Genomic DNA, 16,638 nt, shown 5'->3' with positions numbered 1-16,638 from the left:
TTTCATTTTTTTATGTATGTTTACTTCAAAAGGAAGAACAGTCCTTATGGGTTGTCTCCACAATTATGTAAAGAATTCTTTAAAGCTACCTATACAAGTGTTCCTCAGCTTACCTGTGCTCTCCTTTTCAGTTTGACTTTTCTTTGGAATTCGATACACCTCCTGCAAAACAAAAAACAAAACAAAAGATGAGTTAATAGTGTGAGGCAATAAGATCATTACTTTGAATCTGATAACATAAAGCTACAGGAAGGCCAGGAAAACACACTACAAGGAAAATATTTATTGGTAATTAAATATTTTTCAAAATATTTTTCAAAATGAAATAATTTGGCTTTTTAAATAAAATAGGATCTGGCCTGATGAAAATGAGTAAAAGAAGATATACATGTATATATTTCACATTTACCAAGGTTATACTATCTTTTTTTTCTTTCCTTTTGGTTTTGGGAGACAGGTTTCTCTGTGTAGCCTTGGCTGTCCTGGAACTAGCTATGTAGACCAGGCTGGCTTCAAACTCACAGACATCCAGTTGCTTCTGCCTCCCAGTTGCTGAGATTAAACCACCACCTGGCTGGTTCGTTGTATTATCCCACTAGTGATATAGCAGAATAAACAACTGTAGCACTGTATTTGTGACAATCTATTTCCTAAGAATTCTAATTCTTGAATGCCTTCTGCATATATATTCCTGCAAAAATCAGATAGAAGTCATCTATAGCTTCTTTACTGAGTGTATTCATAAGGACAATCATAATGTCTCATGTACCATTCCCACTAAGAGCAGTAACTCAGTTAAAAACATTTTGAAGATTACATGTGTCAGACAGTGGTGGCGCAGAAGCAGGCAGATTTGAGTTCAAGGCCAGCCTGGTCTACAGAGTGAGTTCCAGGATAGCCAGGGCTACACAGAGAAACCCTGTCTAAAAAAACAAACAAACTGAAACAAACAAAAAAATCAGCATTTTTTCCCCACATTCATGGTTTATATGGTGCTGGGGATGGAAACCAGTTTGTTTTCACACACCCCAGACAACCATTCCACTACTGAGCTATATTCCATCCCCACCACCACCACATCCTTTGCTATGATATAGAGAAAAATTTAGTGTCTTTGCACACACTAGGCAATTCAATGTATTTTTCTATGGATGCAAAACCAACCTTGCTAATGGCCAAATTATCTACTTTCATAAGACTGTGAAGGAGGACGAGAGGAAGGGGGAAAAGGGGTAGAAGAATGAACACTATTATTAGGTCATTAATACTCCCAAAATGGCATCTAATATTCTACCAAATTGATCATGAAAAACATAAACCATGTTTTATGCCTTGAATATGTTTATGTACTGGGTAATCCCTAAGAGCTGTCAATTCCACACTATTCCAGTCTACCAGGCAGTAGATGGGTGGAAGTTCTTGCCCAGCTATTGACTAAAGTGAGCCAACTAATGACGAGTCTACATATTCTCAGTGGTATACAATGATACTCTCTCCCCCTTTATAACAATTGTGTAATATTAACCACACCCACGTAGCCTGGATATCGACTATGTGATCCAGTGATCCAATATTGAAAAGGTCCTCCAACAAAACCAAACTCATTTCACAGTATAATCTAGTATTTAGGAAAAATGAGAAATAGTCCATATTAGACAAATGAAGTTTCAAGATGAAATATTTAAAAGGGCATGGTGGCACGTGCCTTTAATGTCAGCCTTTGGGAGTCAGAGGCAGGCAGATCTGAGTTCGAGCCCTGCTGGTCTACATAGTGAGTTCCAGGACAGCCAGAACTACATAGTGAGACATGTCTTGAAGAAAAAAGGAAAAACAGAGGAAAAAAACCCTCTCCAATATTATATACTAACAGATTATCCAATAGATTATTATAATATTACCTGTGCACTTATCCTATATATACTGTATCACTATTAAATGTTTATATGTATTATCTAATTTGAACTTCAAAACAAACTTCCGGAGTAGAAGCAGCAGCCCAGTGGCACAGTGCTGGCTTAGCATGTGTAAGACCCTGGGTTTAATGGCCAGCAGCATCGGGGGGGGGGGGGGGTGGGGGTGGGGGTGGGATGAAAAACAACCCTCCATTTTATAAGAAAGGGCAACTCACTTGGAAGTTTGGCTACTACCTATTCAAGATTACCATGCTTACCATTACTATAAGGGTCGAACTCCAAGACCTCCTTACCTGCTTGACTAGATGACACACAATAAAGCTAGCTGAAAGCATTATGTTGGCTAAGATTAATGCACAAATGTAGATTCCTCCATTCCATTAGCCCCTAAAACCCTCCTTCCTATGTTCAAGACCTTCCATTAGAACTATGATTCTGTACCACAGCCACGGAATGACAAGGAAGCCTTTTGTATTAACCACACCCAAGACAAACTAAATCTTGGAAATCCTTCTTTGTAAAAAGCTCCTCGTATAACTGATGTAGAGAGTGAAAGATGAGAGTCACTAAAATGCTTACATTTGTGTTTCCTCAAAGGCTGTCATGCCTCCCAGCAAGATAGACTCTGGGGGAAAAAACTGCCTCAGTTCAGAACATCCAGGCTCTCTCTCTTCTTGAAGCTGCTTTTGCTTGGTGAGAAGACACATTTCAATTTGCTACTCTACTCTCAGAGATCCCTATAGTCCTTTGGCTGTCAGTTTGCAGCTATGGGTGGTAGTGGGTCAGGAATAAAGGCAAAAAGAAAAAAGCCGACATTCTTAGCTCTAGTTTCTCTATTCCACTGAATAACCACATTTGGAGAAAAGTAAAACTACTTATCAGCAACCATTAATTAATCTGAAGAAGTAAACTGTTTGAATATACTATGTAAATCTAGGTACTCAAAAAAACAAAAACAAAAATATATTCATTCATAAAGAATACTTAGATACACCAAGGACTCAATTACAGATATTACAGCTTCGTTCTTTCCCATAAGATCCTGACATTTTAAGTGTTCATGAAAAATGCTAAAAATTAAATATTATACAGACTTCAAAAGTTGGGGATGCATTCTATGATAGTTAATGTGCCAAAGAAAATTACTACAAAAGATTATTTCAATTGTTAGCCTGAAAATATATTCCGAGGCCAGCAAGATGGCTCAGCATGTTAAGGGTATCTCTGAGTTCAATTCCTAGGACTCACATGATAGAAAAAAAAAAAAAAAATGACTGCAGGAAAACTGCCCTCCACATATGCATACCCACATGTCATTATGTGTATATATGTGTGAGTAGGAATGGATACACGATATAGGTGCCCAGAGGCCAGAGGTATTGAATTCCCCTAGAGCCAGAGTAACAGGTAGTTGCAAGACACCGGGTATGGGTGCTGGGAACAGAACTCAGATCCTTAGGAAGAGCAAGGGCCATCTATGTTCTTAGTTGCTGGGTCATCTCTTCAGCCTAAAGTACATGTTCATTTGTTTTCAAATATGTATCTTACATTTACAAAATATATTACTACCATTAACTATTGATAACTGTAGTATAGATGATTATAGTAAAGGTGACACCTAAAAATAAATGGAACAAATTTTATCAGTGCATACCCAAGATTAGGAGTAGACTAACTTTTTTTATTCAATATCTTACTTATTTACATTTCAGATGCCACCCCCCTTCCCCGTTCCCCCCACTCATTAATCTCCTATTCCATCTCACCTCCTCCTTTTTTGCCTTTATACTGTTTAAATTACATGCAAGTATTAAGGTCAGTTCTAGGTTGAGGAAAATAGCAATACTACAGATGCAAATAGTCCAGGAACAAGGAAGACAATAAACCTAGATAATCAAAGAACATGCACAACAATAAACACAGTCCTGTGATCACTATTTCTAAGGGCTTGTCAGGATGATCAAAGTATCTAAGCCTAATTCCCAGTCCTAACCCAAAGTCATTTTCATGCCCGAAGCTAATTCTTTGTTCTAGCCTAGGATTTAGATTTCTGCCTGAAATTACTTCTTTGTTACTTCTGCCTGCAGTCCATTTCCTTGTCCTACATCAGATTCTCGCCAGACAACCCCAAAAGCTCTCCACATCTCCCCCTTTTTATTGCATAAACCAGACTGAGCCTGTCTTAAGTCGTTCTGACAAGAAAGCCTTCCTTACCCATCGTGGAATATGCATTATCATAAGCAATGCACTTCTGTCTCAGGTTGGTATGGCTCTGTGCAGAATCTTACCAGTCCTTGACTTGCCAGCCTGTTAAATTAATAACTCTGGGGGTAGGAGTTGACTAACTCAATTTTCTACTTTATGATGGCAAAACTACATTAAAAAAAAACTATCATCTACACTCTCCTATTCAATTTTTTGTATAAGGAGACTGAACTCCTAAAAAATGAAATGCACCAAAATTCTATGATATTTTAAAAGATAAGAAGGAAGCAGCCTTGTTGAAACTACTGTGAAATTTTTTAGGGTCATTCTATCTGGTGAATGAATACTATTAATGCATTAGCCTAACAGGGATGATGTCACAGTGTTAAGCGAATAATAATGTCACCGTTATATATAGGCCACTGAACAAATACTTATCTGAATTGTGCTTCCTTATCACATTGACCCTCAAAATACAATCATGAAACTGGATTGTTATAAGGAGGTACTATGAGCTGGAGACCATGGCTGTGTTAACCCTTATACCTGAGAGGCCTAAAAGAATCTTATTTCATCATTCCGTCCAATATTTTAGATATCATTCTTTTTCATTTCTTTAGTGGCTAGATAGTACTCCCAACCAACATATACATATACATTCAAGCTGCAACTGCTATGAGGCAAGAACAAATCTAATTTGCTAATGAATAAAATAAAAGCAACACCATAGTCTAAAAGCATATACCAATGCCCCAAATTTGCATACTTAGGAAGTTTAAGGTAGTCTTAACTACACAGCAACTTTCAAGCATACTTGGTTTACTTGAAACTGTTTAAAACAACAAACACCCAAAAGGATGGCTGAGACTTGATTCTGTTCTAAGTCTCACCCATTTTTAACTCTGCTAAAGAAAAGAGGCGATTGAGATATATATATATAAATGAAAACATGCAAAACAGACTAAAGAAGTAACTGTCCTGGATCTGATTTCAGCCAAGCCTAGACTGTATACAAAAGGCAATCCTGGTTTTTGGAGACAAGTGTCCAGCAATGCATGCTGACCTGAGGCTGAGTGTAGTTGAGGGTGACCCTAAACTCCCATCTGCTCCTGCCTCCACTTCCCAAGTGCTAGGGTTATTCTCTGTGAGAGAAAAATCTAACTCATCATTTTCCTTCAAACCATAACAACATTTTTACTTAAGTAGAAGTAAACTAATTCAGATTTTGCCTGGGACCAATGTTCAAAACCATTCAATCTTTATTATACCATAATATTTTTGGTACCAAAAATCCTAGGAGGCAAATTTATGACTATGTGAATGTTTTATCCCTAATTAAAAATAAGAACTATCCTGGGCAGTTATTAAACTGGGAGGTCTAGATATTTTCTAATTTTTGTGAAAATGTACCCACATTTGTGTAATATAAATCTATATACAGAAAAGAATTTAGAGTAAACAAACTTTGGATTTTAAAATGTTACAAAAAATGTGATAGGAGGGCTAAGATAATGAGTTAATTTAAAAATGAAAGAAAATGTAAACAAAAAAGGGTTAAGAGTCTCCACCAAAAACAACAAAAAGTCAAGCCCTAATCCTCAAGCTTTTGTGGCAAACATTTTACTAATTTGTTCATCTCCACAAAACTTTTTTTTTTTTTTTTTTTGGTTTTTCGAGACAGGGTTTCTCTGTGTAGCCCTGGCTGTCCTGGAACCCACTCTGTAGACCAGGCTGGCCTCGAACTCAGAAATCCACCTGCCTCTGCCTCCCAAATGCTGGGATGAAAGGCGTGCGCCACCACCGCCTAGCTTCCACAAAACTTTTTATTTATTTCTTTTTGTTGTTGTTTTATTTTGAGACAGAGTTTCTCTGTGTAGACCAGACTGTTCTTGAGGTCCACCTTGCCTCTGCCCCTCCAGTGCTGGGTTAAAGGTTTGTGTTACCACCAGCCAGACATATTTTTCTAAGATCAAGTCTTGCTTTGTCAAATGAGAGGATGAAAACAAAATAAAAGAATAAATACCATAAGTTCTACATCTTAAAAAAGAAAATCCAACAGGTCAGAGGAACAAAAATAATTCCACAGAAGAAAAAGTAATGAAAGGCTGAAGAGATGGCTCAGCAGTTAAAAGCATGTACTGTTCCTGAAGACGATCCAAGTTCAATTCCCAGCACCTATATTTTAAGTGGTTTAGAACCTCAAGTAATGATGCTCCTGATGCTCCAAGGGGTTTGATACCTCCTCTGGCACCAGGACTCCCATACATACACACATGCACAGACATGTAATATATATTTAGTAATTAAAAAAAAAAAAAGAAGTAATTAAAAAAAAGAAGGAAAAGCTATGAGCTAAAAGACATCACTTTTATCATGTTACTGAAATTCCATCCATGGGCAGGGGGTACAGCTTAATTGGTAGTATGTTTGCCTAGTATTTACAAAACTCAGGTGCCACACAGCCAGGTATGGCGATGAATGCCTATCATCCCACCCTTTGGAAGGTGAAATAAGGTTGATCATAAGTTCACAGTCATCCTCAGCTATACTTACACAGTATATAAATTTGAAGCCCTGTAAGAGATACATAAGAAACTGGAAGCAAAAAAAAAGCAAGCTTCAGACGTCAGTAGTGACACTGTAAGCTAGAAAAGTCAAAAGTCAGCAGAGCTTTTTTTGAGGGGAGGGGTCGGGCGAGTAGGGCAGAAATTGAAGCCAGGTCTTTGACCGTATTAGATGCATGCTCTACCACTAAACACACTACAGGTTTAGTATCTTCATTCTAAAGAAAGTTTAACTTTAAAATGGCAACTAAACATCTACCAAACAAAAGGAAATAAACCTTTAAAGGCATTTCTTGGATTTGATTCTCCCAGAAAACAATGCTAAAAAGCCTACACAGAGATGGTGGATACTTAAATTCTAAATTCTGTGTCACATACATATTTGTCAACAGTATGCACCATACCATCCTATTAGATGATTACATGTGAGAGAATGAAACATAAACTGGGCACACCAGACACTCTTAAAGTTAAATGGTGCCAGCCAGTGGTGGTATACCCCTTTAATCCCAGCAGAAGCAGGTGGGTCTGAGACCAGCCTGGTCTACAGAGCAAGTTCTAGAAGAGTCAGGGATGCCCAGGAAAACCCGGTCTTTAAAAAAAAAAAAAAAAAAAAAAAAAGGAAGAAAAGAAAGAAAAAAGTTAAACTAGTAATAATTAGCAATATGGGTGTTTATCAAAGTAATAAATAATGACCTAGCAGTGTATAAGTATACATTGTTAACTCAAAGAAAGGAATCAACATACATGGATTTAATAGCGAACTGATTAAATTATGTATGTTTATACAACCACCTGCCATACGTCTATAAAAATGCTCTAAAACTGGTACAAAATACGATGTAAAAAAGCAGGTTGGGAATAGTAGCAAACAAGATAGAGGCAGGCAGATCTGAGTTCCAAATCAGCCAGGTCTATAAAGTGAGTTCCAGGCCTAGCTAGACTACATATTGAATGAAAAATAAAAAAATAAAAAGCTGGCCATATATATATATACACACACACACACATATATATGCATAATATTTATGATTTCTTTCTGGAAAGGTGTACAAAAGAATCATAGTTGATTGAGAACCACAGGAGATACGAATAGGAAAAGAACATTTCATTATATACATTTTGGACCGCATATAAGAATGGTCTGTGTAAGTTAAAAGGAAAGGATCAGGCATCTCTGAAGCAGCTCTAGGTATAGTACCACAGGATTAGTGCTGCACACCAAACATCTTATTGGTGAAGACCTGGTTAATTAAGAGGCAACTGCTAGGATGCTGCTGTTTAGCAAAGCCCTCTTACTTCTTTGTACGTTGATTGAAGCATGTTTTTCTTTTCCTCAGGCTCTATCCATCTTGATACAACTCAAAGAACCTACCTTAGCAATGCTCACTTTTATTCTCTCTATATATGCAGGGCTTAGGTTAACTCGTGAAGCACTGGGAATTAATAGCTGAGGGCTGGAGAGATGGCTTAGCAGTTAAGAGAACTGACTGCTCTTTCAGAGGTCCTGAGCTTAATTCCCAGCAACCACATGGTGACTCACAACCATCTGTAATAGGATCTGATGTCCTCTTCTGGTGTGTCTGAAGACAGCTACAGTATACTCACATACATAAAATAAATAATTTTTTAAAAAGGAAAGAAAGTTAACAGCTAACACAGTTCCTGCTGCCAAAGATCCAAAGGCCAGTACTAAATCCTTGGGCAGGAGAGAAAACAAAAGTATATGGAAACAGAATAGTAGCCATTAATGAGTAATCAGAGTCAGCGCTAAATGTTTCTCCGATCAAAGATTTTTTTCTTATACTTTTCAAAATTATATCCTCTATATTTTTTAAAACATAAAAGTCATCATAGTTTTCCTGAAGCCCTACTAATAATGTCCAAGTCATCCAGAAAATGCCTTTTGAAGCACAATTCATCCTCTCCCATCTGACACCTATACACTTTTATTAGATAAGCGGCTTTAGCTACACAACAGAAAAGCTCAGACATCCATGTCATTTCAGAAGTTATGAATGTCCTTTACTGTTCAATCTTACATCACAGGATGAAAAACACTACAATATAAGGGTGAGGGATATTTTGAGGAATGCTAAAGTAATGGTTGCTACAATTACAGAGAGAATTTCACTCACTAGCTTCTCAATTACAAGATTCCATGGGCTGCTTGGTAAGAAAAAAAAAAAAAAAAAACCCAACAACAACAACAACAAAAAAAACCAATAATTTGGGCAAAGTAAAGACCAGATGAATATAAGGCTTATTTAAATCATAAAACCAGAGTCAGCTTCCTCAACCAAAAGCTAAATCATAATTTCTTCCCCCCCCCCCCCCCCGAGACAGGGTTTCTCTGTGTAGTCCTGGCTGTCCTGGCCTCACTCTGTAGACCAGGCTAGCCTCGAACTCAGAAATCCTCCTGCCTCTGCCTCCCAAGTGCTGGGATTAAAGGCGTGCGCCACCACCGCCCGGCTTAAATCATAATTTCATGGTGTTTTCTGTTTCTGTTTTGCAGCTGACAAAAACACTACCACATACTTGACAGTTGAAAAGATCACATGGTATCTATATATGTATTTTCTGATTACCCATCAAATACAAAACTCACACTAGAGATTTAAGAATATAGTTATATATATAATATAAAATATAGTAATATTTTCACTCAAGTATTTACAGTGCCAGACTACAATATGCAACAGGCTCTAAAAAGTTCCACACTGAGGAATCTCCAGAAGCTAAAATAAAAGCCATCAATCACCGCCTTTGCTCCCAGTACTACTGTGAAATGCCATTTGCTGTACTGGAAAGGATGTGAGAGAATATATAAAGAGCAAAAAAAAAAAAACTGTCTTGGAAAACAAGAATCACTTCCCATGGGAAAGGAAAAACCTTAAGAGAAATCTAAAAGAAAAGCAAGTTTCAAGAAAAAGAAAATACAAAAACATTAGAAGGTGGCTATAACTGCTGGACTAGAATGATCTGACATGAAATTGGGGGTCAGACCATGTTGTGCATACAAGAAACATTAAGAAAAATGCAACCTCAACAGTGTAAATGTAGAACCATTAAAAAAATTTTTTTTAAAGGACTCGAACAAAGTTGTTCTCCCCAGAAGATGAGTCTAGATACTGAGCATATCACCAACTATTTGGGGAATACAATTAAGAGGGAATTTACTCCAATCAGTACTATAGAGATACTATAATATTAACTTTTACTACAACTATCGAGAAACTATCCCAAAGCTGGTCAGTGCTGGCACATGTATTTAATCCTAGCACTCAGGAGGCAGGGAGGCAGGACAATCTGAGTTTGAGGCCAGCCCAATCTAAATAGAGTTCCAGAACATTAAAGGTTACAGAGAAACCCCATCTCAGAAAAAAACAAAGGACAGATGGATGGAAGGAACAAACAAACCAACCAACCATCTGGATCACATGCCATAGTCCATGACTATGATTCCAGCACCCAGGAAACAGGCACAGAATCATCACACCAAGTGTAATGTCAGGCTGGTATACAAAGCAAGTTCCAGGCTAGTAGTCACATATCAAGATACCATTTCAAAAATTAATAAATGGCTCATGCCCTTAAGGATAACATGTTTAGACAAGAGAATTAACATCTATGCAAGTAATTTTTTATATAAGAATACTATAATGCATTTTATAAAGAATGACTTAAAACCAAAAATCAAATCTGTAAAGGCTAAAAAGATATTCCAAACAAGGAAAGAAGATGCCTGAAGATGTGGAAAGATGAACATATATGAACAGGTAACATGGCTCACACAGAAGAAAAACTGTTGGGCAAGATTAGACAGACATGGGCTGCAGAGATGGCTCAGAGGTTATGCTCTTCCAGAGGTCATGAGTTCAATTCCTAACCACCACATGGTAGCTCACCATCTATAATATGATCTGGTGCACTCTTCTGGCCTGTAGGCATACATGAAAGCAGAACACTGTATACACACTGTATACACACTAAATAAATCTTTAAAAAAATAGACATAATGTTCATCTCCATACACTTTGTTTTTTAAATACTTAATTTAGGGTTTATGCAATGCTACTACAGAGTCCTCTTAGTCTCATCTATAATTTTAAAAGAAAATCAAGGATAATATATTGAAAGCAAAGAATGAAAGCAAGAACAGTAGTCTGTTGTAAAAGTAAAAGCAAGGCACGAGAGGGTCTGCATTAAAAGTGTTAGATCAAATGCAATATGACCTACTTAACCTGTACAACAAAAGCAATCTATTTATTTGTGTGACTGTGTTTATGCATGGACGTGCATGTCACCTACATACATGGAGGCACCTATGGAGGTTCCTTCTCCCATTATATGGATTCCAAGTATCACACTCCAAGTAGATCCTCCGGCTTGGTGGCAAATAACTTTTAAAATTTTTACATGTATAAAGCTTCCCACTAGAAAGAATAAGTATATCTTGGGGGGGGGAAAAGGGCTAATTAGAGGCTAGGAAGGCCAGGTACAAACTGAACCTGGAACAACACGCCATCAGAAATTTTAAAACAAAAACAAATCAAAATTAGACAGAAGCCAACAAGAAGGCGTTTTCACTGGCCAAACATGAGGCAGTGTAAGCATCAAATGTGGAATTAACACAGCATAATCCATCCAAGAGAATGCAAATCCATGAGTCTAAAAGCACTGTTAGGCAACCAATGACTCGAACGCATTGCATGAAAACACAGAGTTCCGAAACAGAGTTCCCCATGTAGTTTTGTTTTGTTTTTTATATCCAATGGAAGGAAGGTAGTGTCTCAATGTGTAGTCACACAGGCCTGGAATTGTCCATGTGGCCCAGCCTGGCCTGGAACTTAGATCCTTCTGGTGGTGACATTACAGCATGATTTACCACTCCCAAGTAAGCAGTGACTTTGGAGAAGCCTGGCAGACACTTTGGCAATCTGACTAAGCTGACAATGTCAGTAAGGGAACCACTGAGTGCTTTGTGAAGAACACCACAGCAATATTCCTCATAGGAACATATATCTAACTTAAAATGATAATTTGGCAAAAAATTAACATTAGAGAGTATGAATACAGAGCATGGAGGAATTTTTAGCCAATTTTCTATATATTTATCACTAGAATATGCATATTATGTAGAATATATACAGAACATTTCTGGATGTTTCTAAGTCTGAAACTTTATTTGGAATTTAAAATTTACTAGCTAGAAAAATTTATGTGGCTTAATCTACACTAGAAAACTTGCAAGTTACTGACAGGTTTATCATGGTTCTGAGGAAAAACAACATTCCTTAGAAGTCTTTTCCCATTAGGAAATTCTTTCTATGATGTTTATTACTCTTCTACCTCTCATATAGTCTTATACTTAAACTATCTTTTCCTAAGTAAAGTCAAGATGTAACTACAAAAATTAGCTTCACGGGCAATAGAAACATGATTATTGTTATTGAGAAACAGAATTAACGGCTCACCCAAATGTATAAAGTAAAAGTGACTTCACTTAGCAAATTCTATGCTTTATTATTAAAATAGGTTTTGGTAAACTTTTTGGAAAGGATAGAACAAACATTAAAATCGTTATCACTTCTCTGTGGAATCACCAAAGTCTAACATTAGAGTAGCCACAGCCAATATATAATATACAATATAACATACAAGCATGGAGCACAGTCACTTTGGAAACAAAACTAGCAGTGACCCAAATCTCTAATTGCTATTTTGCCTTTTGAGACATCTTAATCTTACTATGAACCAGGCTAGCTTCTAATTCATGACCCTTCTCCCTCAACCTCTGGGGGATTACAGGGCACCACCAAACAAGATGAACTACTGTTTAGATACAAGTAGTTTATATAAACACAATGTACCACTAAATAAAAAGTGACCTCAGCCAGTGATGGTGGCTTTGGCAGAAGCAGTGGCTAGCAGTTCCAGGCCAGTAGGAACTACACAGTGAGACCCTAGCTTAAGGGAGAGGGCAGGGAAAGGGGATGGCAGCAAACACCTCACTGCTAAGAGTGATGGCACATACCTATAACACACACCTTTAATCCTCACATCTGGATTATTACTGCTAGACCCCGTCTCTTACAAAAAACAAACAAAACAGTAAGTTTTAGAACATTTTTGTCTTTTAAAAAAACAAGACACTTAAAATTGTTGTTGGTTGTGCACACCTTTGATGCCAGCACTCAGAGGCAGAGCAAGGTGGATCTCTGAGTTCAAGGCCAGCCTGGCTCTATAGAGTGAGTTCCAGGACAGCCAGGGATACAGAGAAATTGTGTCTCAAAAACAAAACAAAAAACCCCACCAACAAACAAAACCACAAAAATTGAGATATTTAAAAATATTCTCAATGCAGCATTCCCTGGAGGCAACTCTATATAAGCTTATAAATCTCTTATCAAAATTTTCACAGAAACTCAGGACATGCAACTTCATGTAAAAATCTTTTTTTACAGACAATATTAGTGATGAACTGAAACTTCAAATATTGACTCAAACCCATTCAGTTTAGGTAATTATATTTCAAGCTTCTATAGAAAGTTTAATGTTGAATTTTCTAACCAAATAGTGGTTTGGTTTGGTTTTGAGACAGGGTCTCTGTACGTAGCCCTGGCTTTCCTGGAACTATGTAGACCAGGCTAGCCTTAAACTCAAGACTCTCCTGCCTCTGTCTTCTGAGTGCTGAGGCTAAAGTCATGTACCACCAGGCCTGGCTAAAATAGCGTACTGTAAAAGCAGTGCCTACAAAAAAAAAAAAAAAAAAAAAAAAAAGATAAAATAAGAGAAAAAGAGCAGTTATTAAGAAGTACTAACTTATCACTCATAGGAAGCTTCTGTCTCTAAATCATCTAATCCAGGTAGAAATAAGCTACCCACGGTGACCAGAAAGAAGGAGAGATGTACATCCTATATATAAGTGTAAAGAAGATTTTAAATTACTAATTACTATAACCTCTTGATGTTAACAGCAATTCAAACTGTCAAATTCATGAGACCCTTACCTCCTTTTCATATGATCCAATTGAATTAAGGTTTTTTCCAGTCAAATTATAATTAATTACTTGTAATTGCTGTTTTGTTTTGTGAAAGCTAGGCTACATTTTCAGTAGGACAGATGATATACAGCAGTTCTTCTACAAAGAAATTGATGCACATGTCTCTGCTAAAAATGTAGCCCAGCAAAATCTGGATGTGAAAATGAACACGTTTCTAAATAGTAATGTGCTGGGTGGTGTGAGGGCTTCTCTAGGAGAGATGTGTATAGTGCCTTGCAAGCCTAGGCATGGTCCTGTGTATATAAGGTATAGAAAAAGTAGCTCACTTAATCCTTTCTCGCCAGTAGGGATTTTCCCGGAAACAATTGTTGACAATGGACGCACCAAAATAATGCCGGCGCCAGTGAGTTAACCACCTCTGTCCTCTTTTCACCTATTATATTTTTCATGCATCATCCAACTTCCCAACCATCTTCCTGTTTCTTCACAGAATGCACGCTAGGTTCTCGTTTTTCTTCAGCACGAAGTTGGAAATGGAGTTGAGAAAAGGAGACACATGGTCAGCTGGTGATGTTAACAAGCTCCTTGCTGCCCTGAGAAGCTAGATGGAAATGGTTCAAGTTACAAGGGGGATCATCATCAGATCTGGGAGGACAAAGAGTAATTCATGAAGCTTCATTCCCTTCCCTCCCACCCTCTTACATTTTATTGATGATCCCTATAGTCTGTCTTCACAGCAAAACCAAGACTAAAGAGTATGAAGTTATCTGTTCAGTTCTTTACTCCATCCAGTGTAGAGAGGACAACTGGAATACAGGTCCAGCAATGTTATATATAGTAGACCCACAAGATCAGGAGGAATTAGAGTGGTCAAAACAACCACAACCGTTGTTTTTTGGTATGAACTAAATATCAGAAACTAACAGTACTTGGCCACAGGTGCTTAGTAAGGTTGAAAGAATAAGATATTTTCTTTTCAGCTAATGTCTACTTGAACACATAGGTGAAGTCAGACAGAAGTAGTTAACTCTTTCAATGCCGGAGTGGTATAGTAATCACATGAGATTTGTATGTTTCTCTAAAACATATCCAATTTAACAATTCTTGATTTCAGACTCCTAGTCAAGTGCCAGCTAAAATTTTGCTTTAAACTTAAAAAGACAATAGTAATTAAAGTTTAGAAATCAGAGACATGGTAAATGCTTATGAAAAGAATAGAAGAATTAAGAACCCCAGCACCAATATGTAAAAAATATATATATTATACAGTAAGTAAAGATGTTCTCAGAAATGCAATGCCCAAACAAGTTTGAAAAAGAGAGAATTTTATTTAAGGCTTCCTTGATGTTAAGAAGTCAGATAAATACAAAGTATGAAATCTAAGAACTAAATATTTTATTTTAAGTACAAATAAAAATGTAAACCTAAAGTCAAGAGATCATTAATATACACGTTATTGTAAAGCTACTTTGGTCTTTAAGATAGGAAGTCAAAGGATAAAAAGATGAAATAATTTTGTAGGACTGAACAAGTGTTCAGAAAGTGAGGTTAAGTGTTCCAGTTATGTAAAATACATCCCAGAGTCACAACTGAAAACTACTACCTACACAGAAAGTCAAGAGCTTTACATCTTGAGATTATATCCTAACGATCTGAGAAATGTTGACCAGAGACTTCCTAGCAAACCTCTTTACAAGAACACCCTCTCTTCTTCTACCAAACTGTGGCTTTCCATGTCTTTCCTGTGTCCACTTGTGTACTCGCTTCTACCTCTACCTTTATCACTAAATTACTGTCATTCAGGCTGACAGTTGCCTCCAAACATTTGAGGAACTTCAAGACCCTGTGCTAGCACAAAGCAGGCTTTAAATAAAGGTCCAACAAGTACCCATTCTAGTATCTCTCATTTAACCAAAATTCTGACTCCTGCGGTTAATACACGGCATCACAGACAGACTTACTATCAGTACTTCCTTTTATATTTATTTTTAAAAGTCAGGTTTCACACTAAATAAATCTGAGTTGATGTAAATTTTAAGCAATCAAAGTATAACATATATAAGTAAGAGCACAGACTGGTATATGAAAAGGTCTCAACAGAGTGAACAGGAAGCACAGCATACAACCAACCAATTACTCCTTGGGTTCACTTTAAGTTTCATGGGGTTAAATCACATAGACTAATGCAATAAGCTTTTGTAGTTTCACCTTACTACAAAAAACTGCACTGTTGATTTATCTAACTGTTTTCGGCTCTGAGAAAAGGAGAAACAGAAAATATAAAAGGGAGGAAGTAAACTGTTCCCACAGGGTCCTCAAAAACTGGACCCTGGCCCTCTTACAACTGAAGTGAACCATTAACTCTCATAGGTTCAAATTTTCTTATGTTCATATTTATTCAAGATCCAGACTGAATTTTCTGAAAGGCAAATTCTATACAACTTATTGTATTCTATATCAAGAATATAAATAAATATATATGCCATATATGACATAAAGTTTCCAGACGTTTCCCCTTTTGTTATGTATTTATTCAGACAGGGTCTCTCTGTGTGTATGTGTAGCTTTAGCTGTCCTAGAACTCACTCTGTAGACCAGGCTCACTTCTCTCTCTGCCTCCCCAGTGATTGGATTAAAGGCATGTGCCAGCATGCCTAGCTTCACACCACCTCCCTTAGATAATGTATTTTATCCAATTTAAAAAAACAAAAAACAAAAAACTTGAGAGGACTATTTTAAAAACAAACACAAATAAACTAGTGCCATGATGTTCTTTCTAGAATTAAATTTCATAATATTTTATAATGTGAAGTTCCTAAATTACCAGGGTTTTCCAATCAATTTCACTGCTAATTAATTTTCTATTAACCCAGTCACTGGATTTCCAATTAATTTAAATATCTGTTGTCATTACATCTAGAGTAAATTTAATACTTGAAGGATTTTATT

General features: G+C 36.9%; 1 protein-coding gene across 5 annotated transcripts in view; it reads right to left on the bottom strand.

The window, feature by feature from the left end:
- Window positions 1-16,638, bottom strand: part of Setd2 (SET domain containing 2, histone lysine methyltransferase) — an 89,701-nt gene that overhangs the window by 30,230 nt on the left and 42,833 nt on the right. For 2 of the 5 annotated variants that reach the window (XR_013105588.1, XM_034483764.2), the window contains exon 13: window positions 114-162. Coding sequence is in view for 1 of the 5 variants with exons in the window: in XM_034483764.2 (XP_034339655.1) it covers window positions 114-162 (49 nt within the window). In the remaining 4 variants the exon portion in view is untranslated. Of the gene's footprint in view, window positions 1-113; window positions 163-14,015; window positions 14,291-16,638 lie in introns of all 5 variants that reach the window. The other 3 variants (XR_013105590.1, XR_013105589.1, XR_013105591.1) reach the window with 3 other exon arrangements.

This window comes from Arvicanthis niloticus, chromosome 21 (genome assembly GCF_011762505.2).
Source record: "Arvicanthis niloticus isolate mArvNil1 chromosome 21, mArvNil1.pat.X, whole genome shotgun sequence".
Lineage (NCBI taxonomy): Eukaryota > Metazoa > Chordata > Mammalia > Rodentia > Muridae > Arvicanthis > Arvicanthis niloticus.
Note: the sequence above shows the minus strand (reverse complement) of the source record. Positions and strands in the feature narration are given on the sequence as shown.